General features: G+C 44.3%; 2 protein-coding genes across 7 annotated transcripts; one reads left to right on the top strand and one right to left on the bottom strand.

The window, feature by feature from the left end:
* Positions 1–920: 920 nt before the first annotated feature.
* On the top strand, positions 921–14,498 carry NUDT9 (nudix hydrolase 9). 3 transcript variants are annotated; one of them, XM_077300947.1, is made up of 9 exons: positions 921–1,040; positions 3,431–3,685; positions 3,793–4,029; positions 4,975–5,070; positions 6,785–6,871; positions 7,442–7,553; positions 7,843–7,989; positions 8,091–8,175; positions 14,323–14,498. In XM_077300947.1, exons 2-9 carry the CDS (start codon positions 3,552–3,554, stop codon positions 14,340–14,342), a joined length of 918 nt encoding a protein of 305 aa, XP_077157062.1. In that variant the 5' UTR covers positions 921–1,040; positions 3,431–3,551; the 3' UTR covers positions 14,343–14,498. The 3 variants fall into 3 exon arrangements, with proteins under 3 accessions (XP_077157062.1, XP_077157060.1, XP_077157061.1); XM_077300945.1 differs by lacking the exon at positions 14,323–14,498 and adding an exon at positions 8,985–10,495 and having other exon boundaries at positions 922–1,040; XM_077300946.1 differs by lacking the exons at positions 921–1,040; positions 14,323–14,498 and adding exons at positions 2,069–2,093; positions 8,985–10,495.
* On the bottom strand, positions 11,264–24,504 carry LOC143819374 (uncharacterized). 4 transcript variants are annotated; one of them, XM_077300955.1, is made up of 13 exons: positions 23,419–23,881; positions 22,236–22,309; positions 21,051–21,176; positions 19,982–20,020; positions 19,611–19,634; positions 19,169–19,189; positions 17,886–17,906; positions 17,010–17,030; positions 16,434–16,454; positions 15,106–15,126; positions 14,601–14,621; positions 13,240–13,272; positions 11,264–12,081 (listed from the first exon to the last, which is right to left on the bottom strand). In XM_077300955.1, the coding sequence occupies exons 2-12, from the start codon at positions 22,293–22,295 to the stop codon at positions 13,267–13,269; spliced, it is 381 nt and encodes a 126-aa protein (XP_077157070.1). In that variant the 5' UTR covers positions 22,296–22,309; positions 23,419–23,881; the 3' UTR covers positions 11,264–12,081; positions 13,240–13,266. The 4 variants fall into 4 exon arrangements, with proteins under 4 accessions (XP_077157070.1, XP_077157069.1, XP_077157068.1 ...); XM_077300954.1 differs by lacking the exons at positions 11,264–12,081; positions 13,240–13,272; positions 14,601–14,621 and having other exon boundaries at positions 15,076–15,126; XM_077300953.1 differs by lacking the exons at positions 11,264–12,081; positions 13,240–13,272; positions 14,601–14,621; ... (1 more) ...; positions 16,434–16,454; positions 23,419–23,881 and adding an exon at positions 23,940–24,504 and having other exon boundaries at positions 16,616–17,030.
* Positions 24,505–24,718: the final 214 nt, after the last annotated feature.

Genomic DNA, 24,718 nt, shown 5'->3' with positions numbered 1-24,718 from the left:
ATCTGTATCCAGTATCACTGCACGAAACATAGAAATACTGTTTGTAAAGGGGCAGAAGTGTGTCTTTTTGAGAATTGGTTAGAATTGCTAACCTCCAGACAGGGCCTACCTCTTAGTATTCCAACTAATACTAAGCCAGTTTGGTGTAGTGGTTAGGAGTGTGGACTTCTTATCTGGCATGCCGGGTTCGAATCTGCACTCCCCCACATGCAGCCACCTGGGTGACCTTGGGCTCACCACAGCATTGATAAAAGTGTTCTGACTGAGCAGTGATATCAGGGCTCTCTCAGTCTCACCCACCCCACAGGGTGTCTGTTGTGGGGAGAGGAAAGGGAAGGCGACTGTAAGCAGCTTTGAGCCTCCTTCAGGTAGGGAAAAGCAGCATATAAGAACCAACTCTTCTTATCTCCAGTTTTTCTGGAGAAAATGACTGCTTTGGAGTGTGGATTCTATGGCTTTAATACTCTACTGAGGTCCCGCTTCTTCCCAGCCTCTACCTCCTGCAGACTCAACCCCACAACATTCAGAATCATAGGGGAAAAAATTCCTGTGTACTTTTTCATCAAGGCCACTAACAGGCTCGTTAATTTACGTCCCCTTGACTAAAACAGGGACCACAACACGGAGGGGCACCCCAAGAGTCACGTGATCTCTCGCCTCTAAACCTCCGCAGCCGCTTTTCAGCCGCGCAGCTTTTACGCACACCTCTGACGTCAGAAACGAGCGGGAATGTCGAATTTTTAAAAATTCTAAAAGTAAGCGGACGAGAACGAGCTATCGCGAAGACTACGGCGGCAGCAAGCTCGTTAGGGGTTAAAAGAAACTTAGAAAATTTCGCCCCTCTGGCCATTTCCGGTGTTTTAATGCAAACGGCTTGCACCATAGATGCACCGAGAGCTAGAGCGGTCACGGCGCGACCAATGGGGGCTTTTGTGGCGTCGTCTACCGAAAGTTCCGCCTTGCGTACCGCTCTAGCCTTAATTTTCTGTTGTCGCTGTTCGAAATGGATGGGATGAAAGAGAGGAAGTAGGGGCTTTGGGGTAAGAAGCGCAGAGGCGTCTAAGGGTCGGGCAGGGATATTTTTTTGGGGGGGGGGAGTGGGGAGGTTGAGAAAAGGATTGGGGAGCTGCTAGTCTTCCGGGTTCGTGTTTAAGGGTTGCCAGCCTCCAGGTGGTGACTGGAGATCTCCTGGGGGAACAGCCGCTCTCTAGGCAGCAGAAATCTCTTCAGTTTCGATATGGGATTTTCTTTGGTTTGCAATTATGACGGGGTTTCCCAAATAGTCCGAGATGAGTGTTTTTGTTACTGCATTAGCAAAATAAGGAATCATTTCTGAGGTCCTTCCCAAACTGCCCCATAAATCTCCAGGTATTCCCCAACCCAGAACTGACAACTGTACCTCGTTTGTTTAGAACAGGGGTAGTCAACCTGTGGTCCTCCAGATGTTCATGGACTACAATTCCCATGAGCCCCTGCCAGCAAACGCTGGCAGGGGCTTATGGGAATTGTAGTCCATGAACATCTGGAGGACCACAGGTTGACTACCCCTGGTTTAGAAGACTCATACCCCCCCTCTCTTAGTTGTCAAGCAGTTATAAAACTGGTGCTCAGTGTAACATAATTTTAAAGCAGCGATGTGGTTGTGTGCTGGCAGGAGCTCATGGGAATTGTAGTCGATGGACATCTGGAAAGTCTCTCCTGGCTTGATCAGTGTTTAACGTATTGATCTGTATTTGGTTATTTTAGGGTCATTTGGAAGTATTGCTCCCTGTTTGGGGATCTAGTAGAATGGATATTATAACAGATAGTTGGTTTGAGTTGTATTGATTCTCTTTTAAAGCTTAGCTGGTTCTTAGGTTCAAACTGTGAAATAAATAAGTATACTCTCTGGTACAGAAGATAATCTCTGGGTTTACTTGATGGGAGTTTTGCAAACTGAACATTTAGCATCCATTAAGAACATCTTTTAAGAGCCTCTTGTGGCGCAGAGTGGTAAGCGGCAGAATTGCTGTCTGAAGCTGTCTGTCCATGAGGGTGGGAGTTCGATTCCAAGCAGCCGGCTCAAGGTTGACTCAGTCTTCCATCCTTCCGAGGTCAGTAAAATGAGTACCCAGCTTGCTGGGGGGTAAAACGGTAATGACTGGGGAAGGCACTGGCAAACCACCCCGTATTCATTCTGCCATGAAAACGCTGGAGGGCATCACCCCAAGGGTCAGACATGACTCGGTGCTTACACAGGGGATACCTTTACCTTTAAGAACATCTTCTATATTGTATTTTTATTAATAAAAAGAATATTTTTTCATTTGATAGAACAAAAAACAAATAGGGAGGGGGGAAGGGGAAAAAAAACAACCAGAAACAGGTTGTGGTAATTCATAGAAAGCAGATGGAAAGACTCTATTGTGTACCTTAACTTTCCAAAACACAATAAATGTCACCTATCACTCATTTAGAGTGTCTGAACTTTCTAGATTTCTTAAGGAGCTATAATCATTTTAACAAGCAATAAACCAACTACAATTAAGCCAGCTATCTCTAGAGGGTGGTTCTATCTTTGTCCAGTTTGCAACTGCTGCCATTTTAACAGCTGCATATTGATGGGTGCTGAATAACATAACACACAGATACTCACTGCCAATCTTAGATACGTGAGTGAAACTCTCAAGCCTGCAGGGATTAAGATATGTGGATATCCTTGTGTACTTTTCCAGGCAACAAGAGAGGTCAGAGGCTGTGATAAGAGTGTAGAATAAAGAAGAAGAAGAAGAAGAGTTGGTTCTTATATGCCGCTTTTCCCTACCCGAAGGAGGCTCAAAGTGGCTTACAATCTCCTTCCCTTTCCTCTCCCCATAACAGACACCCTGTGAGGTGGGTGAGGCTGAGAGAGCGCTGATATCACTGCCCGGTCAGAACAGCCGTGGCGAGCCCAAGGTCACCCAGCTGGCTGCATGTGGGGGAGTGCAGAATCGAACCCGGCATGCCAGATTAGAAGTCCGCACTCCTAACCACTACACCAAACTGGCTCTCTAGCTATGTCTAGCTATGCAAAGAGTGTGTAAGCAAAATGTACTGAATAAAGCCTGGGGTCGGGAGAAGCCCCGGAGAGAGAGGCAGGCAGAAGATTCCTTTTTCTCCAGATACCTGTGTCATGTGTGTCCTTTCATCCTAACACATATAAGCGCAGAACCATTGAACTCTATATATCTACTCTCTTAGATAATCTGTTGGTTATATGCTAGGCCTTCTTTATCCCTTAGTAATACTCCTATTAATGAACTGAACCTATTAATTGCCAGTGAGGTGGAACTTTGTTGCATTTCCAAAAGATATGAAGCAATTCAGCATACCACACCTCCACAAATGGTCATGGGTATTTCTATTCCTCCCCACTGACATATTGTGAAATGACTATTGCTTTCTCTTGTAGGGAATGAACAAAAAGAGAAGAGATGCCCCATGCAGATGTTTCCTAATGATCTGCGTTGCTTCACAGCCAGTGGATCCTTTTCTTTGAAGAGATCTAGTTCTCTGTGAACCCTCTGTATGGGATGGCAAGGGGCTTCCTGGCCCAAACAGTTACAGTAGTTTCTCTTACTGTAACATTTTCTGCTGCTACTGCTCAGTCTTCTTACTGCCGCTTTCTGCACCCATTATTCCAGTCAGCCAAGAATCAAGCCATCGGGTATATATATATATATATATATTTTTGCTAAATACAACTGTTTGTGTTTCCGTTTTGCACAATATTTTTGTCCCCTCTTATGTATCACTACTCCTGCTTTCTTACAGCTCCCCTTCCGGACACTGCTTCTACAGTAGCGCTGCTAGAATGTCTTGTTATAAACATCCAAAAGAAAAATTGCACAACAAAGCCAGGACCTCCCCCTACCCAGGGTCAAAAGTTGAGCGCAGTGAAGTGCCCAATAATAAGGTGGACTGGTTGACCAAATGGGAGGACTATAGCCCTGTGGAATACACTGCACGCTCTGTTTTGGCAGGACCTCAGTGGGCAGATCCAGAGATTGGGTGAGTATTGTTAGTTGAGAAGCAAGACACAATGAGAGAGGGAGAGCTTGCTTCTGGAGTGGTGATGGTACATTGATTGACTTAAGAATATGGTAGAGAGAATGTATTGTGAATATGGGTGGTATCAAAAGATAGAGATCCTAGTTTCAGGACAGATTTGTTCACACCGCGTATAATTAACTTGTGAAACTCTCTGTCCTGCCATGTAATGATGGCCACAAGCATCAATGGCTTGAAAAGGGGATTAAATAGACTCATGGAGGATGTCAATCAAATTGTGTTATCCATTGTGACTAAAGTGAATCTTCCATGTTCAGAAGTAGTATATCTGAATGCCAGTTGATGGGTGGTGATAGTAAGGACCCTTTAAATGCCCCCAGCTGGTGCTTTCCACATAGCTCGGGCTGTACCAGCCCCAGCAGGGTCAGGGAGCCTGGGTGTGGAACTGAAAGGCCAGCCTTGTAGCCAACCCTTCCCCCATGATCCCAGCCTCTCCCCAGCCCCGGAAGAGTCAGAGAGGCAGGGCACAGGGCTATCTGCAGCCTCAGAGGGGTCCAAGTGGGAGAAAGACCCTTATCCTGAGTACCAGCTGTTTGGTGGGGTCTTTAATGTCTCCCCAGTAGACCCGACCGAGGCTGTGGAGAGTGGGGTTTGAAATGCTTCCCCAGTGAACTGCTGTAGAGCTGCAGAGAGCTCACCATAGGGAGCACAGCCAATTTCAGCACAGAAACTTCTTGTACACAGTAAAGCTGCCAAGTTGTTTGAAGGCTATGATGCTGCTAGAAGCAGAAGTACAGCTGTGGCCACCAGAACTCTGAGCTCTTGACTTGTGCGATCCTGAGCACACTGAACTGGCAAATTATGTTCCAGGGAAATGTGGTTATGATTAAGATATTTGTAATCATGGATTTTTTTTTTTAAATCTCTTTCCTCCCCCCTGAAAAGGGACAAAAAATTTTCACCCAAATTCAACGAGAAGGACGGGCAAGTGGAGAGGAAAAGCCAGAGTGGCATATATACGGTTGAAAATGGAAGGCCCAGGTATTTGTCTCTCTGTACATCCAAATCTTTAAGGCTGTCTGAATAGTCAGAGTGGGTATTGGAGGTCGTATAGAGATGAGTTTTCAAGATAAAGATGTCTGTTATACTATGTCAGCTGTAAGGATAGATTCAAACGAGTAGCCGTGTTGGTCTGAAGTAGCACAATAAAGAGTCCAGTAGCACCTTTAAGACCAACAAAGATCTGTTACATCTGTGTCACAACCAGATACAGCCAATGATAATCCTTTGTCAAAACACCCAATGAATCCCCTAGAATTAAGTGTACTTTACAAAGAGAAACCAAAGTGTTGCTGGTAGAGAGATCAAAGGCTATCACCTCTCCATATGTTGCTTGTTGTATGGAGCAATATATTTCCTGTCATGTAAGAAGATCATAGTCTGATGAAGGGTGCTTGTATTCTAAACCTCATGCCTTGATTAAATCTTTGTTGGTCTTAAAGGTGCTACTGGACTCTGATTTTATTATGTCAGCTGTGTTGCTTTGGGGCTGCCAAATATTTTTATTTATTTATCCTATTTATATCCCATCCTTCCCTGAGGGCTCAAGGCAGCTTACAATATTCATAATAAGAAGGTTCAGACATTTTCACATTAAATTAATTAGAATCTAACATTAAAACAGTATGTCTGACACTTAACCTGAGAGTCCCAGAGGGTCCCTTGCAAGCCTGCTTTCAGAAGGGACTGCTTGCTTCATGAGCCCAGAGCATTATGTCCCAGTGATGCAAATCATAGTCTTTCGAAGATGCTTTTCCCTTGGGAATACATGTCTTAAAATGAGGCATGTGTGTTAATACATTTTTCTGTAACAAGCTACTATCTGCCCCCACCACCTGCTTCCTATAGCATGGTAAAGGTATAGGTATCCCCTGTGCAAGCACCGAGTCATGTCTGACCCTTGGGGTGACGCCCTCCAGCGTTTTCATGGCAGACTCAATACGGGGTGGTTTGCCAGTGCCTTCCCCAGTCATTACCGTTTACCCCCCAGCAAGCAAGCTGGGCACTCATTTTACCAACCTCGGAAGGATGGAAGGCTGAGTCAACCTTGAGCCAGCTGCTGGGATCGAACTCCCAGCCTCATGGTCAGAGCTTCAGACAGCATGTCGGCTGCCTTACCACCCTGCGACATAAGAGGCTCATATAGCGTGGTAGCGTATGTCAAATCTTCAGCAGGAAATAGGGAGATCTTGTTAGTAAATTGTGAATAAAACCAAGGCACGTCCTTGGCATCTGTGTTAGTGCCAGTTTTGTCTCCAGAGCCCTGCCCTTATGCCTTAACACAGATTGCTTTTGAGATGCCCCACTGTATGGGAAGCCGTTTTCCAGGGAGTCTGCCTGGCATAGTGGTTAAAAGCAGCAGCCTTTAATCTGGAGAGCCAGCTCCTCCACATGCAGCCAGCTGGGTGACCTTGGGTCAGTTAGAGTTCTCTTAGAGCTGTACTTGCGAAGCTGTTCTCTTAGAGCCCTCAGCCCTTCTTACCTCACAGGGTGTCTGTTGTAGGGAGAGGAAGGGAAAAGGTGTTTGCAGGCTGCTTTGGGACTCCTTTTAGTAGTAAATATACCAGTTCTCCTCCTTCCAAGGGCACTTGGGACACATGCCCAAATGCTTGTTTCGGATACGAGGACTCAAGTAGCAGAAGTCTCTTGATCCCAGCCAGAAATTCATCAGCACTAACGTTAGCACTTTTTTCAGGAATCCAGTGGGCAGAACGGGAATAAGCGGTCGGGGTCTTTTGGGGCGTTGGGGGCCAAACCATGCTGCAGATCCTGTGATAACTAGGTGAGTGGCACCTTGGTTTTATCCTCCCAAGCCTCATCTCCAATCTTTGCCTATGTTCCCTTCCCTTCAAATGCTCCTTCCACTGGCTTTTCACAATAGTTGTGAATGCCCATACATCCTGCCTATATGTGTGTTGATCTGCTTGTAAGAAAGAGCCAGTGTGTCTTTACTTTATGAATGGAATTGGGGATCAGTATCTGGATGAATGTAGGGTTTGCATTAAGGTGTACATGGGCCAGGTGCTGTGTTCACTGGGGGTGCTGTATAAGCAGCAGTAATATGCTAGATGATGTAGTCAGTTTAGTGGCAAATATATATCTCTGGAATTGTTCCCCCCCCCCCTCAAATCTTTTTTTCATCTTCACTTCTTTCTGTTTTTGCTGCCTAAGTCATCCACGGAGCCTCTCTTTGCTGAGCAGGAATTAAACTGAGGAATTAAACTCAACACTGTATCATGCGGTGCTGTTATTTCAGATTTTTGTTGTCCTCTCGAGTCACTGAATGATTTGGGCTAACCGATGGAGCAAAACAATCTCTTTCACTCTTTCTTTTTCCTGGCACTCCTTCCAGGTGGAAGAGAGACAGCAGTGGCAGTAAGATGGCACACCCGGTCTCTGGCAAAGACATCTTGCAGTTCATCGCCATCAAAAGGAAGGATTGCGGGGAATGGGCCATCCCAGGGGTGAGTAAAGGAACTCTTGCAGAACTGGCACTAGGAGGGAGGGGCAGGAGAGGAAGCAGCCTACAGTTTCAATCTCTGGGTGCATCCTGCTGGTGGCTTGCTCGATAAGCCATTAATAAGCGACTAACTTGTGGTTGCTTACCTTCCTTGAAAAAAATTAGAAAATTGGAAGTCCCTGGTACTTCTGCAAATGACCACAGATTGTCCAAGGAGCTGGAACATCAGCTGCTATGTGGGATCAGACCACTTTGCAGACACGCGTCACACTTAAAGAATCTTCTCTTTCTAGGGCATGGTAGACCCAGGGGAGAAATTATCCGCTGCCCTGAAACGAGAATTCGGCGAGGAGGCTTTGAACTCTCTGCAGAAATCTGGTGCCGAGAAGCAAGAGCTGGAGAAGCAGCTGAACAGGCTTTTCAGCCAGGATCATTTTGTGGTGAGTGACCTCTCCTAGCTCCAAGGACAAGGCAGCTGCTTCTAGAGCGCCTTGGAGGCTACTGAAGCTGTGAGTCCTGATATGCAGCCTTCCCTTTCCAGGTGTATAAGGGGTATGTGGATGACCCCCGGAATACAGACAACGCATGGATGGAGACCGAAGCAGTGAACTACCATGATGAATCTGGTGAGCAATAGGCGTGGAGTCCCTTTGTCATGTAGTACTGTATCTACTGATTTGTTGTCTAGTCATAACAGACTTATGGAGATCCCCATCAAAGGGCTTTTTTAAGGCGAGTGAGAAGCAGAGAATAAGCAGAATAAGTATGCACCCAGACTTCGTTGGTCTTAAAGGTGCCACTGGACAAACTTTGTTCGGAAACATTTTATGACAATTCTGGTTCTGTTTTAATGCCTTGCTGCTCGTGGGGTTGTTGCACAAAAGAAAGCCGGATCCTGCTTTCTGTGAACGGCAGAGGCCCTTCAAACAGCCTTTAGCGTTTAGCCTTGGTCACATGTTGGGTAAAAGGCATCCATCAACAGGGGTTTTCCTTCATAATAAGGTGTTCAGTGAAAACAGCTGTTTTTGCTTTTGTATTCTGTAGTGCAGAGCCTCTTGTGGCGCAGAGTGGTAAGGCAGCTGTCTGAAAGCTCTGCCCATGAGGCTGGGAGTTCAATCCCAGCAGCCGGCTCAAGGTTGACTCAGCCTTCCATCCTTCCGAGGTCGGTAAAATGAGTACCCAGCTTGCTGCTGGGGGGTAAACGGTAATGACTGGGGAAGGCACTGGCAAACCACCCCGTATTGAGTCTGCCATGAAAACGCTGGAGGGCGTCACCCCAAGGGTCAGACATGACCCGGTGCTTGCACAGGGGGTACCTTTACCTTTATTCTGTAGTGCAAACAGATATGGGTACAAGTGGTGATGAATGAAATAATTGGGAGGGCGAAAAGGTCAACAGTTTACAACCGATGACGATAATCTCTTTGTTTAACAGGGGAAACCATGGATCACTTGGCCCTGGAAGCCGGGGACGATGCTGGAAAAGTGAAATGGGTTGACATTGGAGACAAGCTTAAGCTGTACGCCAGCCATGCTGACTTTGTCAGGATGGTGGCAGTGAAAAGGGACGCTCACTGGAGTGAACGTCCTGATGCCGGGTGTCATGGCGGGGCTGGGATCAAAGAGACATGAAATATCAGGTGCCAGTTCAGCAAAGGAATGAGGTGTTTTGAGAGAAACAGTAGTTCCCTGCAGAAAGTGTAAGCGGTCAGAGTTTTTGTTTACATCGAATTGATTTCCATGGGATACATTTAAGCATTTAAATCAGGGGTAGTCAAACTGCGGCCCTCCAGATGTCCATGGACTACAATTCCCAGGAGCCCCTGCCAGCGAATGCTGGCCTTTTCGCCCTTACTTTGCTCTTCCTCTTCCTCTTCCATGGCTAGATAGACTTTTCAAACCCAGGTGCCTCTTTCTGTTCTTGTGCAACATCAATAAGTGTCAAAGCAGTCCTGAAACCAGTTTGTTGGCCACGGATCCGTCTCCTTTGCAGGCTGATGCTGATCTAGTGTTAGGGAGATAAAAAACTTGCAATGTTGCCATTCCTAAACTCATCAAAACAATCCCAAAGTAATTAAGGAACCGAGTCTTTGAGCCAGAACCAGAATTCTTCCCATATTCATCACATAAGCAAGGCACAATAAGTACAAGAAATGGACACCCATCTTGGCACCTTTATTTCACCGTATTGTCATAGTGGACAAATAAAGATGAGGAAATCCTAGAACTAACTGAAAGAAAATGGAACACAGACTTCAACCCAAGTGACCATAAATGCAACTTGGTAGGAAAAGTCATCCATATAGACACAAAAATAGCTTAATAACTGAAATGCACCTGCAGTATTTTGTTGATTTTAAGACTATAACAATAGTTCCATGTGTAAATCTGGGGCCTCTCTGATTTCTTCCCTTGGCCGAGCACTTCCTACAGCTCCAGAGGGACTTCTGAGATTCTGGAACAGGATTTTTAGATTACCCAGGGAGACTTCAATAAGGCAGTGTCCTCAGAAGCTCTACTGGGCATGCTACCCCTTAGGCAAAAATTACTCACTGAAATCCACCAGCATTTTATGAGTTCCTGTGATCCCCCAGCACTAAGGTGATTTCTGACCTGTCTTTCCCTGCTCTGCAGGCTGAACTTGTTTCCCATGTGACCATTTTGGATGATTTTGTGCTGCAGCATGCCTAAAAATGAATTTTCAGGCTTTAAAAGCTGCCGCCGATTGTGCAGATACTACACAAATCCAGCGCATTGCCACTAACACAAATCTGATAATGCTTCTCATTCTCGTTTTTTTGGGTGTTTTCTTTTGGAGTTGTGCTGATGGTCAGTGGTGTATTCTGCTATTTGCCTTGTGGACTGGCAGCTGTTTTCTATAGTGTGACTTGTGTCTTGGCTCATTCACGGTGGAATAAATCGCTCTATTTTCACTGTTTTCTAATATTCCTCACCTGGGTGTGCTGCCTTCCTTTGACTAAGTCTGCTTCATTTCTCTCACACTAAAGGTTCTGGTAATTACCTTCAAGGCCATACGCGGTCAGGGCCCAGTACCTGAGGGACCACCTCCCTGCCCATGCCCCTCAAAGAGCTCTATGCTCAGCCACCACCAAGCATCTAATGGTCCCTGGCCCTAAAGATGCCCGCCTGGCCTCGACCAGGGCCAGAGCATTCTCTGTCCCGACCCCTACCCAGTAGAATGAGCTCCCGGAGGAGATCAGGACCCTGACAGAGCTGAAACAGTTCTGCAGGGCCTGCCAAAAGGAGCTCTTCCGCCAGGCATTTGGTTGAGACCAGACATAACCAGGCCCCTGCTCCCTCCCCGAACTCCATCAGTGCACTCTGGACCTGTTTGCACTGTTATAATTATAAGTTATTAGTATTATTGTTACGGTTATTTATATGTTATGGATTGTTTCATGTATTGTTTATATCTTTTATGTAAACCGCCCCGAATCTCTGGGGAGAGTGGTATATAAATATAATAAATATAATAAATAAACAAACAAACCAACAATGGCACAAATCTTAGGATAGCGCTGTAACCACTATATCACATGAGCCATTGGTGTTGCTTATTGTACAGTACCTAATCATCAAGATCGGGGTATGCGGGTAGTTTGCTTGAAAATGGTTTGTATGAATTTCTGTCTCAGAGCACCAAGACATAGAAACAACTCTTGTGATGATGATTTTCAAAAAAATATATGTTTATTATGCGAGCTCTTAAGAGAAGCAACATGGCTTTCCATCAAGAAACACACAAGACATTTCCACTAAAGTCTGTTAACAAAAGCTAAGGTTGGGTTCCTGGTAATCTCACAGGTCAGATGTGATCACATGACTGCCACCAACTTGGCCCTTGTCAAATCTTCCATGCAGTCATAAACGCCATTGTCTGGGTTGGCTAATTGAATTTTAATCTAATTACACTTCTAATGAAGAAGTTGATGGGGCTGTTTAACAATAGCAGTCAACTGGTTAGTAGGGATGGGCATGAACCAGCTTGCAAACTAGCTTGTGACAAAGTTTTTAGCATTAACTATCAGGACCATAGGTTCAAGTGGGTAGCCGGGTTGGTCTGAAGTAGCTCAACAAAAACTGAGTCCAAGATCTTGGTTGGTCTTGAAGGTGCTGTTGGACTCAATTTTGATCAGAACCACATGATTTGTGCATCTGTACTGATGTTCTAATATGGTTAATGCTTTATAAAGGCAAGGCTGATATGTAGACAATGCTTGACTTGGTTAATTGACCAAATATTATTTTGACCAGCCTCATTTAAGACAATCATACTAAATATTTTGCAGCCCATGCCAAGCATTTCCATTAGGGTTGGGTGCTTCGGTGTCCAAAGCAGTCGCATCGGACGCTGAAGTGCCCAACCTTAATTTCCATCTTTTCTGTGTTGCCTTAAGCCGTTTTGACTAAGTGACTACTATTTGGGAGGCATTCAAATATGGATTGAAAGCAGGGATGTTGAAAGATGATAGACCCAGCGAAGAGGGCATCTTCTACGATCTTGGAGTCTCCTTTAGAAGACAAGAGCAAAATATAGTCAAAGGGCATGGAAAAGTGCTGTCATGATTAAAAAGAGAGACAACGGTAGTAGCCACTGGTTTCGGAGAGCAAAGTTCAAAATAAATTTCAAATATATGCCTTGTCCTGCATGGGTAGCAAAGAGGAAAGATCTTTCTCTGAGGTTTCCTTGTGATTTGGGTGTTGAACTGCAGCATTTCCCTCCCCCCCCCCAAGTTTCCTCATGGCATTGGCCCATACTGCACATGTTGGCTAATGCAATGGTCCCCAACCTTTTTATCACTGGGGACTGGTCAACGCTTGACAATTTTACTGATGCCCCGGGGAGGGGGGTAGTCTTTTGCCGAGGGATGTTGCTGCCGCATGAGCCCCTGCTCCGCTTGCTTTTCCACCAGCGCCCCTGACTTCCCATCACCCACTGGGGGACGTTGCCAGCAGCAGCTGCGCAGTGCCACGTTAAGGGGGAGCCCCGGAGAGCACCAAAGGTGAGCTAGTGGCAGGGCAGCCCCTGAGGTAGCAGCCGGGGAGGAGGACAAGGAGGAGCCACGGCCCGGTACCGACTGATCTACGGACCGGTACTGGTCCTCGGCCCAGGGGTTGGGGACCACTGGGCTGATGCACTTCTGATGCATTTTAGAATTCACAGCTAGTGCTATGGGTGTTCCTGCTCTATGTGTAGGAACATCAAAAACACGCAATGCCTGTGGGATGTCAGCAACAGCTCACAAAGTCCAGGCGTGATCTAAGATGTTTAAGTGCTTTAAAACCCCATTTGTTTCCATTGGAGAATTCAGTGTGCACATAATTTCCGTCCACTGAAAGTAATGGGACACACAGTTCAATTTTATGTATGTTTATGTGAAAAGTCCCAGTGGCTTCAGCGAAATTACTCCCAGTTGGCCTATTTGCATCCGTAAGCTGTTTTTGCTTCAGCTGCCCTACATTTCTGAAGGTGTTTAGACCCAGGAAGCTGGAAGGCATATTTTTAAGAAATGGAACATTGAAGAAATTGCTAGCCTGACTTGTTTTCAAGTTACCAAAATTAGACAGGGGTCCATGCCAAGGCATTTCATAACTCATGCAGTAAACAGTGGCTTTTCAATTTTTTAAAGATGAAAATGGCATTTGAAAAAAAGGTACTGAATACATACTGAGAGAAGCTTCTTCAGCCTGGGGTGTTATTTCTGTCAAGGAAGATAATATAATATCCAATTAATTTAAAATTTGGGGACTGAACAAAACAGCACATGTTTCAAATGCCATTATTTATCAGTCCCAGCGTAAGGCAGCTGCTCTTGCGTTTCCATGTGTGTTAGGTTTATGTGCCTTGCAATACATGTTGTGTAAAAAGATAAAGGTAAAGGTATCCCCTGTGCAAGCACCGAGTCATGTCTGACCCTTGGGGTGAAGCCCTCCAGCGTTTTCATGGCAGACTCAATACGGGGTGGTTTGCCAGTGCCTTCCCCAGTCATTACCGTTTACCCCCCAGCAAGCTGGGTACTCATTTTACCGACCTCGGAAGGATGGAAGGCTGAGTCAACCTTGAGCCGGCTGCTGGGATCGAACTCCCAGCCTCATGAGCAAAGCTTTCAGACGGCTGCCTTACCACTCTGCACCACAAGAGGCTCTTGCTGTGTACTTTGTCTTTTTGGGAGGTCTTTGAACAATCATGTTTTTTGTCACACAAGATTTTTTGCTTTCAGTCCCTTTGTCCAGGCAGCCAAGCATGGGCCAGGAGGGTCATTGCTTACATGGAGAGCAGCTATTAACTCAAGGCACATGGGAAGAACCTTTGGATCCACCTGTGCATTGAGCAATGGCAGAGAGTATTCCCAACACAAATTGCCGGATGAACTACCACTGCGATACCGGAGTCTACCTCTCCACTACCTTACAAAGCTTGGAGAAAAGGCAGAGTCTGTAAAATCACTAATCACTATCAATAAAACAGTATAAAGTTGAAGTTGCATGCAGACAACTCACTCCCTACCTCTTTGGCCCTCCCTGGAGGTGTGCCACCAATAGGGAGAGAGCACTCTGCCAATGAGGATCTATCAGTTCAAATTGCACTCTTCCAATGAGGGCCAATTGTGTGTAGACACTGTTGTATGGGAAAGGGGGGGGTTAGGAGGGCCAGTCCCCCTCCAAAGCAGCTGTTTCCTCCAGGAGAACTTATGTGTTTCTTCCCTTCCCCCCTGTCTCTTTCATCCTGTCTTTCCTTCATCTTCCTGAAGGTTTCCAGGCCCCCACCTAGAAAGTTGGTAACCCAGCTGGCTGCATATGAAGGAGGAACTGGACTCAAACCTAGCTCCTGAGCTTAGAGTCTGCTACTGTTGAATCTCTTCACCACATTGGATCTCAAGATTGGACAGGGAGCGGGTGGAGGGGAGGGCCAGAATCCAGGAGGGTCACAATGCAAGTGTATGTGTTAGCACCCGTTGTATTCCTGGGTGCAACAGGCTTTGCCTCTAGTGAACCCACTATGTTCATAGACACACAGCAAAATACTTACCCCAAGGGGAGGTGGCATCCCCTAAAAACGCACAAAACAGTATGGTTAGGCTTTTGAAAGAAGTCACCTCGAGCTTACAACAAGGCTTTCCGTGACAGCATCACTGTAAACAGGGTGGGAAAATGCCACCAACTAACCAGCTAGTTTAATTAAAAACTGCGTAGTCTTATCAAAGCAACCCATTATTAATTGAGTAGCAAATTCAGGGAAAAAACATATGGTGGTCACTATTTGTAGAAGCAGCATTTTCTCTTTGTGTCGCATAGAAGAGAATGACTCTTTTTCAGAGGGAACTACTAATCATTCATAAGATTAAACAGAGTGAATCAATTAATGGATGAACTGTATTGTCCTATGAAAAGTTACTTCAATCTCAGCCCACTGAGATCTATCGGCTTAGACTGGGATAGCTCCGCATAGGATTTCAGTAGAAAACTGATAAGGTTGACTCTGTTTAATACAGGACTACTTGCATTTATACAGATAAAAGTATAAAAATACTTACCCCAATAGGTGGTGGCATTCCCTAAAAATGTAAAAAACAATGCATTTAGAGAAAAAATATTTAAAACGGAATCAAAATGCAGAAACATTGTAAACTAACAGGACGTTTATTCCATCATTTAAATAAAAATAGTAAACTCTTGGTAAACTAAATAAAGAAAGATCCCTAAAAACTGAGGCTCACAACGGCTAGCTTCATACCTACTTCTGATCCAAACACTAGAACGCGGATCAAAAAACCCACATTGGAGAACCAGTGGCAGGGAGGGAGGGAGTTCTATAATCATGAGGGAAGCTCCAAGTTGGCAGGAAAATCAGAAAAATTAAAATTGGGTTGGGGTACCCCTCCACCCCCAGATTAGCTCCTGCAGCTAATCCAGCAGGATAGTGCTGAACTAGGTTGTAGGAGACCAAGGTCCAAATCTCCACCCTGCCATGGAAGCCTGCTGGGTGAGCTTGAGCCAGTTGCACACGCAGGTTGGTTGTGAGGACAAAACAGAGGAGAGGGAAATGAGGTCAATGGTTTGGGATCCCCATTGAGGAGAAAAGCAGGGGATAAAGTACATAAACAAAACAGAAGTAAGGTGGGTACAAAAGGTAAAGATAAACAAGAGGTGAGGGTGAAGGATAAGGGGAGAGAAAAAGAGAGAAGCTGTAGAAGAATGGGGAAAGATCAGGAAAAAGGTTGGTGGGAACCAGAGAAGGAAGCAGAGAGGGCTGCAGGGGGAGAAGAGTGAAGCTAAAGACTGGAGGATAGATAAGGGTAGGTTGGTGGGTGTGAGGGAGAAAAAACAGCAGGGACAAGCTATGCGGGCTACCAAGGAGAGGAAAGAAGAAATCGTGGGGAGAGGGATACAAGGGGAAATAAGTCTTGAGTGGTCCCTTGCTTGTTAATTTTAACACAATAATCTCGAAATTTCAGCTGTTGGCCACCATCTTAGAAGATGGCATGCAGGAGAGAATTGCCTATCAAAGATGCTCCTATTTGTTCAAGTTATTCAGTACAAATTCAGTAATCCAGTACAAATGTATGCTGATTTAATTACCGTATTTGCCGGCGTATAAGACGACCCCCCAACATTTCCACTCAAAATATAGAGTTTGTTACATTACATTACAGTACTATGGGCCACTACGGGCAAATATATCTATCCCAACTGAAGTGCACCCAGTGTATAGGACGACCCCCCCACTTGGAGGCATGTTTTTCAGGGGGGAAAAGTAGTCTTATACGCCAGCAAATACTGTATTTTAAACCCAGGTAATTAATTGAATTGTAATCTTGTACATTACTAGTAATTATGCAGACAATTGTATGTAAATACTTACTCCAATGGGTGGTGGCATGCCCTAAAATGCACAAAACAGTATATTTAGATATTTGAAAACTCAGTTAAAAATGTAGATATTTAGGAAGGAAGGAAGGAAGGAAGGAAGGAAGGAAGGGAGGGAGGGAGGGAGGGAGGGAGGGAGGGATTTTGTGAAAGCATAGCATTGTAACTGTAGAAGAAATATTCCTTCAGTTAATCAGCCAGTTAAACTGATTAAAAAGTAAATAGTTGCAATGAGCCCATTAAGAAATGAGTAATCAGTTGTTTTGCTAATTACGCATTTTTCATAGATGTATGGTAGTTCTTCCATTTTAAAAAGGCATTCTGTATTTCACACAGGAGAGAATGCCTCCCCCCATGGCATGTCCTAATCATATCCAAAATTAGGTAGATTGAATTATTTATTCAATAAACTGCAGACTTGTGGAAAGTTACTTCAGTCTCAGCCCACTGAGATAATTAGGCTTATACTAAGTAACTTCACAAAGGATTGCAGTAGAAAATTCATAAGGTTAATTGCGGTTATTATACAGAACTTCTTGCATTTATGCAGGTACAAATATAAAAAACTTACCCCAACTGGTGGTGGCATTCCCTGAAAATGTACAAAACAATACATTTAAAGCAGATGATTAAAGCTAAATCAACATTCAAAAACATTGTAAGCTGCAATGTGATATATTTAGTCTAATTAATTAAAGCAGGGGTAGTCAACCTGTGGTCCTCCAGATGTTCATGGACATGTGCTGGCAGGGGCTCATGGGAATTGTAGTCCATGGACATCTGGAGGACCACATGTTGACTACCCCTGAATTAAAGTATTTTGGTAAACAAAATACATGTGCTGGCAGGAGCTCATGGGAATTGTAGTCCATGAACATCTGGAGGATCACAGGTTGACTACCCCTGGGATAATGCACTTTCAATGTGCTTTTGCAGCTGGATTTTTCTGTGAAACAGAAAAATCTGCTTCTGCAGTGCATTGACCGTTTATGCACTGGGAACTTCACTGTCCCAGCTCCCGTGCAGGAGCACAAATAGGAGGTGGATGAGGTGCAACAGGCCAAATGCTCCCCTGTGTGGGGGCATGAATAGGTGGGGCCACCTGCCACGACTAAAACTCCAATCTGCAGCGCAGCATGAAACCTCCAGTGCATAAACGGTCATTGAAAGTACATTATCCAACATTTGTGGAATGAGAGTTTTTAAAATAGAAATCTGTTAAAATGTCTGGTGGAGACGCATTCTTTCTTCTCTGTCACACAGGAAGGAATGCCGAGTCTAAGGTCATGCATTTGAAAAACGACAATCACCGCCCTGAGATATTGTTTTTCCATCAAGCTATTGTGCTACTCTGGTGGAAATGAATGTAGATTTCACCATTCAGCACTCATGCACTTAACTTTATTGTACTAATGCATGCTAGTTGTATTTACAGAGATATACTTACCCCGACAGGAGGTGGCATCCCCTGAAATGTGCAAAATATTACATGTTTATTAAAAAACAAAATGGGGGGGGGGAAGACTTCTCTGAAAGACTTCTCTTGCATTGATACCAGAGTGGAAATATTCCACTGGCTAATCAGTTAGCTAAGCTAGGTACACAGTCTGTTATAAACATTAATTGACTCACAAGTTATTTTAGCAAAAGGTTAATTAATTTTAATACAAGTAGGTTCTTACGCACAGTCACTCCAGGCTATTTGTTGAAATCAGAGGGATTTTACTGGACAATCTATTCAAGTATGTAGCTGTGTTGGTCTGAAGCAGCAGAACAAATTCTGAGTTCAGGGGCACCTTTAAGATCAAGAAAGATTTATGCAAGGTATGAGCTTTCATGCGTAGGTGCACTTCCTCAGATATTGTATCTGCGGAAGTGTGCATGTACATGAAAGCTCATACCTTGAACTAAACTTTGTTGGTCTTAAAGGTGCCCCTGGATTCAAAATTCATTCTGGACAATTCTATGTAACTTTGCATAGAATTGCACTGTAAAATAGTTGGATTGTGTTAATCCCAAGGCTAATTGCACTGGCATAAGTATTAAATGGTGGGTTGTCCTACCAATGCACAAAACAGTCAATTTTAATTTGTGGGAAGGTGGGGAGGAGGCATTAGACAAATATAACAGCTCCTTTGAAAGCACCGTACTGGGTTGGATCTTGAACTGAACCCCTGTTCATCATGCAAGTTCATTCATCATGCAGGTTGGTAGACTGCAGTGGAGGGGAAGGGGCAAAATCAATATTTCAACAGGTTCCATCATTGCTTATGCACCTATCAGGGACTCAGCAGGCCTGTTCAGAAGTTAGCCCCATGCTATTCCGTGGGGCTCACTCTTAGCAAAACGTCCTTAGGGCTGCAGCCTGTCTCATTTTAAACCCATATAATTAGGTTAGAAGAAGAATTGGTTCTTATATGCTGCTTTTCTCAACCCAAAGGAGTCTCAAAGCAGTGTGCAGTCGCCTTCCCTTTCCTCTCCCCACCACAGACACCCTGTGAGGTGGGTGAGGCTGAGAGAGCCCTGATATCACTGCTCAGTCAGAACAGCTTTATCAGTGTTGTGACTAGCCCAAGGTCACCCAGCTGGCTGTATGTGGGGGAGCATAGAATTGAATCCGGCTCGCCAGATTAGAAGTCTGCACTCCTAACCACTACACCAAGCTGGCTCTTTAATTATATTAGCACACATTACTGATATTTATGTGGAGATATGTATGAAATTACTTACCCCAACAGGTGGTGGCCTACCCTAAAAATGCACAAAATAATATATATAGATATTTGAAATCAAAAAGCATAGCTTGATTAGGAAAAAATGTATTTTTATTGATGTCAGTTAAAATATTTAACATAATTAGCTTTTGCTTTATATTTCCACTGTTATTATGGTAGTTCATTAGTCTGAGGAAGAGTGCTTGCACTCGAAAGCTCACGCCTTGAATGAATCTTTGTTGGGCTTAAAGGTGCTACTGGACTCTAATTTTGTTAAGCTCTTAAAATGTTAGTTAGAAAATTAAGAGTTCTTTTCATAAATCTTTGCCATATTCTAATGCCAATCAATGCAGATTTGATCAACAAAGTGTTTAAAACACAACAGATACAATCATGTTAACTGAATTACATAAATATAATACAGATATATAGCAAGACAGAAATATAAACATTCTTACCCCTACAGGGAATCCATAGAAGTTCTGAAAAGACACAAAACATTAGATATTGGGGGGGGGGGGGACAAACCCATTGTAAACAATACAGCTTCTATAAAGAACACGTGATCATTTATTAAAATGTAGGTGATTAATCTGTTAAATGAATTTTAGGGCTGACTCCACCCCCTGCAGCAGCCATTTTGTGACTGCACCCACCACCTGGTGGCAGAATTCCAAAAATAGCTGAAGGCGTAGAAAGATTGGGGTTAGAGTGACAGACCAAAATCTGAAAGACCCAGATTTGAATCCCCATACAAAACGTATGCAATCAGATCAATAGAGGGTTTAGTTTTGACAGCCATTAATATATGAAGAGAGAAGGATCTTACTCCATAAAGTTCAGGAAAATTGTTCCAGTATGGACCAATCTGAGAAGAGATGGAAAGAAAGAATAAATTTACTGCCGTTAAATGTGCAGAGGGATGCTTGAGCCACGCTAATGTGTCAATGCTTCCCAAATCCCCCATTTCGATCCATTTCTTTGGTCTGCCTTCCAAGTCACCCCTTCCTTCTTTGACATTGACACCTCACACAGGCCACACAGCCCCCTTTCAAAGTGTTTGTGGCAAGCCCCACCTGTGGAGGCTTTCACTCTCTTTGCTCTTCCAAAAATATTTATTTTTTACATTTGTATACCGCCCTCTCCTAAGGCTCAGGGCAGTCCACAAGGAACGTAAACAGGACAATACATCAAACTCAGTGATTATAATGAATGGAAGGTTACAGTAACAATGATAATGACAATAAACAGAGAAAATAACATTCTGGCATAGTGAACAGGCTGGCAACCTTAGGAGCTGCTTTCAAAAAGAGAAAACGCCAGTGATATGCAAACCCAGGACTTAAGGGAGCTTTGAAAGCTCATACCCACAGCCTTGATCTCTGGCAGGGTGGCTAAACTTTGGCTCTCGATGTCCATGGACTACAATGCCCATGAGCCAGTGGCATGCTCATGGGAACAGTTACCCATGGACATCTAGAGAGCCACAATTTGGCCACACCCTGGTCTCTGAGATGTTGCTGGACTTCACTCTAGCTGTTCTACTGTAGACCAATGTGGCTGCTCTAGAATCATAGAATCATAGAGTTGGAAGGGGCCACACAGGCCATCTAGTCCAACCCCCTGCTCAACGCAGGATCAGCCCTAAGCATCCTAAAGCATCCAAGAAAAGTGTGTATCCAGCCTTTGCTTGAAGACTGCCAGTGAGGCAGTCTCTCTGAGACAGTATCCAGCTAAAATCTGCAGTTGCTCTTGTTGTGTAAGGATGCAGACGAGAGTCTTTCTACATGGCTGCTGAAATCTTTTGCAGTGGGGAATAAGAGTGAAACCCATGCATCTCATGATCGAGATACTGATCTGAAATGTGATCCCTCTGTTAATGTAAAGGCTCATTTTACCAGGGCTGCCTGCTGCGGTACTGCCTTTTGAGTAAACGGTGCAGGTCCTGGCAGCTGAGGATATTGCGCAAATCCTGGCAACTGAGGAGGTGGAGAAGCCTCTTGAGAGATCGAGGTGGGGAGACGCTGTGGAAATACAAAGTCACGTTACCCGTGCATGAAATGGGACCGTCGAAGGATTTGTGAATTGACCGAAACCAGAGACAATGGGCAGAAGGGAACATAACAAAAGCTATAAGAGGAGAACAAATTTGCTGCCCTGGAAATGCATTTTGAAAACTGAAAACCCACTCTGGACTGTATGATCAAACTGCTGGCACCCTACAGAAGGTAACACACACACACACACACAAACACGTGCATGCAAGATGAGCAATAATAAGGAGGTTTACCTCTTTGCTGGCAATTGACTGCTGTTCAGATAGATAGAATGGAGTTAGTTCAAGTGGGGAAATACATTTTATCCTTAGTGTTAAAAAAAATATTGAAAAGGTTTTTGTGGCCGCCACCCTGGAAAATAATTCACTGCTCTGACTTCTCCCTGTTCTGAAGAAGTGAGCAGTGACCCACAAAATACCCTGCCACAGATTTTGTTTAAAGTCCTAATGGACACTTGTTCTTTTCCCTGGTTTCTTTGGGTTCCTATCACTTCCCATGGGAAACATTTGAGTCTCAGAAAATGATGTGACTTTTGCATGCTAATTTAATTGCTTCATCAATTAAAGAAATATGATTAATTAACTGACAGTTGTCACTTCGGCATGCCATGTCCTACCTCTTGAAGATGCCGGCCACAGTTACTGGTGAGATGCCAGGGACTAAAACTACCAGACCACAGCCACACACCACGGAAAGCCCAGTGCTCTTAGTTTATGTGCAGTGTAGTTCACAAAATTTGACAGCTCATAGGCAGAGGATCCTATTATGTAACTTCTGTACTGCTTACCGTGCCATCTGCATGCTTATTCTATGCTTCAGAAAGGCAGTATATAAATAACATAAACAAATGAACCAGATGACTGAATCCTAGGATTCTGTCTTGAAGAGGACACAGTCTAAATCCAAAGTGGGGTTGGTGGAAGGCAACAAAAGGAGTTAGGAAGGAAGGAATCGTGATACTGGGAGAGTATTAAGGCTGTCAGACATCCTGCAATTGGTTGGGATGACTTTCCCAAGGCTACTTACCCGGACAGGGACAGCAAGAGCCGTGCTCAGAACACAACAAAGAAGAACCAGCAGTTTCATTGCGGCAGAGGGACCTGCAGCAAAAGAGTTGAGCAACCATTCAGATAGTTTCCCCCAGGGTTCATAAAGTGGTAATTAGGAATACAATAACTTGGCTACAAATTCTATGGAGATTGAGTAGAGCCAAATTAAGGCATTCTAGTAGAAGCTGATTCCAGGAATAGGAGACCGGGAGACTGAAGGGTGAGAACCTCTTAATTTGGATCTGATAGCAAGTCCAAGATTTTGGGGTTGGATCCAGCCAGCTTTTCCAACTCATCTCACCTAATTCTATTCCTTACTACCCTTTGGATCCTGTATGGTCCATGCAAGTCCTGTGATCCTCAGTATATCCGATTTGACAGTCAAAAGGAACCACCTCTTCCCTTTTTCGTAAGTGGGAATGGAGGTTGGATCCATCCTTCTATTCCCAACAAGATTATCTTATCTCATTCTGTCACAGACATTGTGGAGGTGGTGGTGGAAAGCACAGTCCAGTTGCAGTCAACTTATGGTGACTTGGTGATTGGACCAATAGAGGGTTTTCTAGGCAAGGCACTAACAGAGGTGATATTCTATTGGCTGCCTCCACATTCTGTCCCTGGACTTCCTTGGGCCGACCCTGCTTAGCTGTTGAGATCTGAGAAGCTTGGATTACAGATATTATTCATATGGTACCATTATGACTATAGCAGAGGCCAGTCCTCTTCCCTAAAGAGATTGTATTCGTAGGCTACAGTTTTCTGCACATGTTCTTGAAAGGCAGTACAGCTGCATTCAACAGGACTCACCTCTGTATAAAATTACGCATTAGATAGCATTATTGATTCTGTGTTATAAAGGTGTAGCTGCCCATTCTATGATATATCTTCCTTGAGAGGATTTACAAAGCTATGAATGCATTCAAATCAAATCACCAATGTAGTAAAGAAAGAAATCCCAGTTCTCTTATTGCCTTTGGTGTGATCCTGAAATATCCCCCCCCCCCCCGGCAACACCATACAATATTCTGAATCTGGGGAATCCATACTAAAAATTATAGGTATAAATGATTGCCGTTTTGGTATTTCATCAACAAAATGTAGTAAAGATCTGGCATAATACAGTAGATGACCATTGTGGATATCTCCATTTTCAATCTCACCTTTTCCAGGCGATCCAAGGATCACTTTATGTGCTGTTAGTGCATTTAAGAATTCCGCTAGAGCTCTCTGGCCTGCTCAGTTCTTTTGGTCGCCCTGTGAGATATATTCTTCTGTTCCCCCTCCCCTCTTGTCAATCGTGGTCAGTTCCCACCACTTCCTCTTTCAGCAACCATCTTACCCTCTCCTAGTTCCCTGTATTCCCCTTTCTTCCCCTGTTCAATTTAAGGAAGCCTGTGTATTACCCTCAAACGCAGGCAACACAGTGAAGAAATCTTAGAGTGTTCAATAAAAATTCTAGCAAGGAAAGAGTACATCATGTTCTTTACCCATGTAAATCCAATCATTTCCCCACATCCTGTTGTGGTAAAGGTATCCCCTGTGCAAGCACTGGGTCATGACTGACCCTTGGGGTGACGCCCTCTAGCGTTTTCATGGCAGACTCAATACGGGGTGGTTTGCCAGTGCCTTCCCCAGTCATTACCATTTACCCCCCAGCAAGCTGGGGACTCATTTTACCGACCTTGGAAGGATGGCTGAATCAACCTTGAGCTGGCTGCTGGGATTGAGCTCCCAGCCTCATGGGCAGAGGTTCAGACAGCATGTCCGCTGCTTTACCACTCTGTGCCACAAGAGGCTCTTCCTGTTGTAGAGGGGATAGCAAAACAGAGATCCATAAATTGAAGCGGGTATTTGTTTAAATCAAATGTAGCAAGCATTACATAATGATCCTTGTGGTTTGAAAATGGTCTGATCCTCAAATTAGGCTGAACATGTTAAGTTAGGCAATTTAGTATCTATCAGCTTCCTCCCGCACCATGCAATCTGAGTACAATAATACCACACAGAATTTATTATTTTGTTCTGATAGCTCCCGACTTCTATAATCTTCAGGCATTAGTTATTGAATGCCCCATTTTGTTGACTGCATTGACTCACCCGTATGTAATCCACGAGTCCATGTGGAAAAGGCTGATTATTAGTAATATTTTAAAATTAATGATTTAATCATTTAGAACAGGGGTAGTCAACCCACGGTCCTCCAGATGTCCATGGACTACAATTCCCATGAGCCCCTGCCAGCGTTTGCTGGCAGGGGCTCATGGGAATTGTAGTCCATGAACATCTGGAGGACCACAGGTTGACTACCCCTGATTTAGAACATTTTCACACACACCCTTTCTCCTTAACCAGATTCAAGGCAGATTACAGAGATAACAAAAACGTATCTTCATAACCACTGGAAATGTATCAAGAATACCAGCTACATCAGCAAAGCTGGCTGAACTTGAGATGTTCTTG

This window comes from Paroedura picta, chromosome 10 (genome assembly GCF_049243985.1).
Source record: "Paroedura picta isolate Pp20150507F chromosome 10, Ppicta_v3.0, whole genome shotgun sequence".
Classification (NCBI taxonomy): domain Eukaryota; kingdom Metazoa; phylum Chordata; class Lepidosauria; order Squamata; family Gekkonidae; genus Paroedura; species Paroedura picta.
Note: the sequence above shows the minus strand (reverse complement) of the source record. Positions and strands in the feature narration are given on the sequence as shown.

Excerpts from the sequence above, each read along its gene's own strand:
- LOC143819374 (XM_077300953.1), bottom strand. The coding sequence starts at position 22,295 with ATGAAACTGCTGGTTCTTCTTTGTTGTGTTCTGAGCACGGCTCTTGCT. Across the intron at positions 21,177-22,235 it reads CTCTTGCTGTCCCTGTCCGG|CGTCTCCCCACCTCGATCTC; the intron begins GTAAGTAGCCTT and ends GTATTTCCACAG. Across the intron at positions 19,190-19,610 it reads TCTATGGATTCCCTGTAGGG|GGTAGGCCACCACCTGTTGG; the intron begins GTAAGAATGTTT and ends GTGCATTTTTAG.
- NUDT9 (XM_077300945.1), top strand. The coding sequence starts at position 3,552 with ATGGCAAGGGGCTTCCTGGCCCAAACAGTTACAGTAGTTTCTCTTACT. Across the intron at positions 6,872-7,441 it reads GCAGATCCTGTGATAACTAG|GTGGAAGAGAGACAGCAGTG; the intron begins GTGAGTGGCACC and ends CACTCCTTCCAG. Across the intron at positions 7,990-8,090 it reads TCAGCCAGGATCATTTTGTG|GTGTATAAGGGGTATGTGGA; the intron begins GTGAGTGACCTC and ends TTCCCTTTCCAG.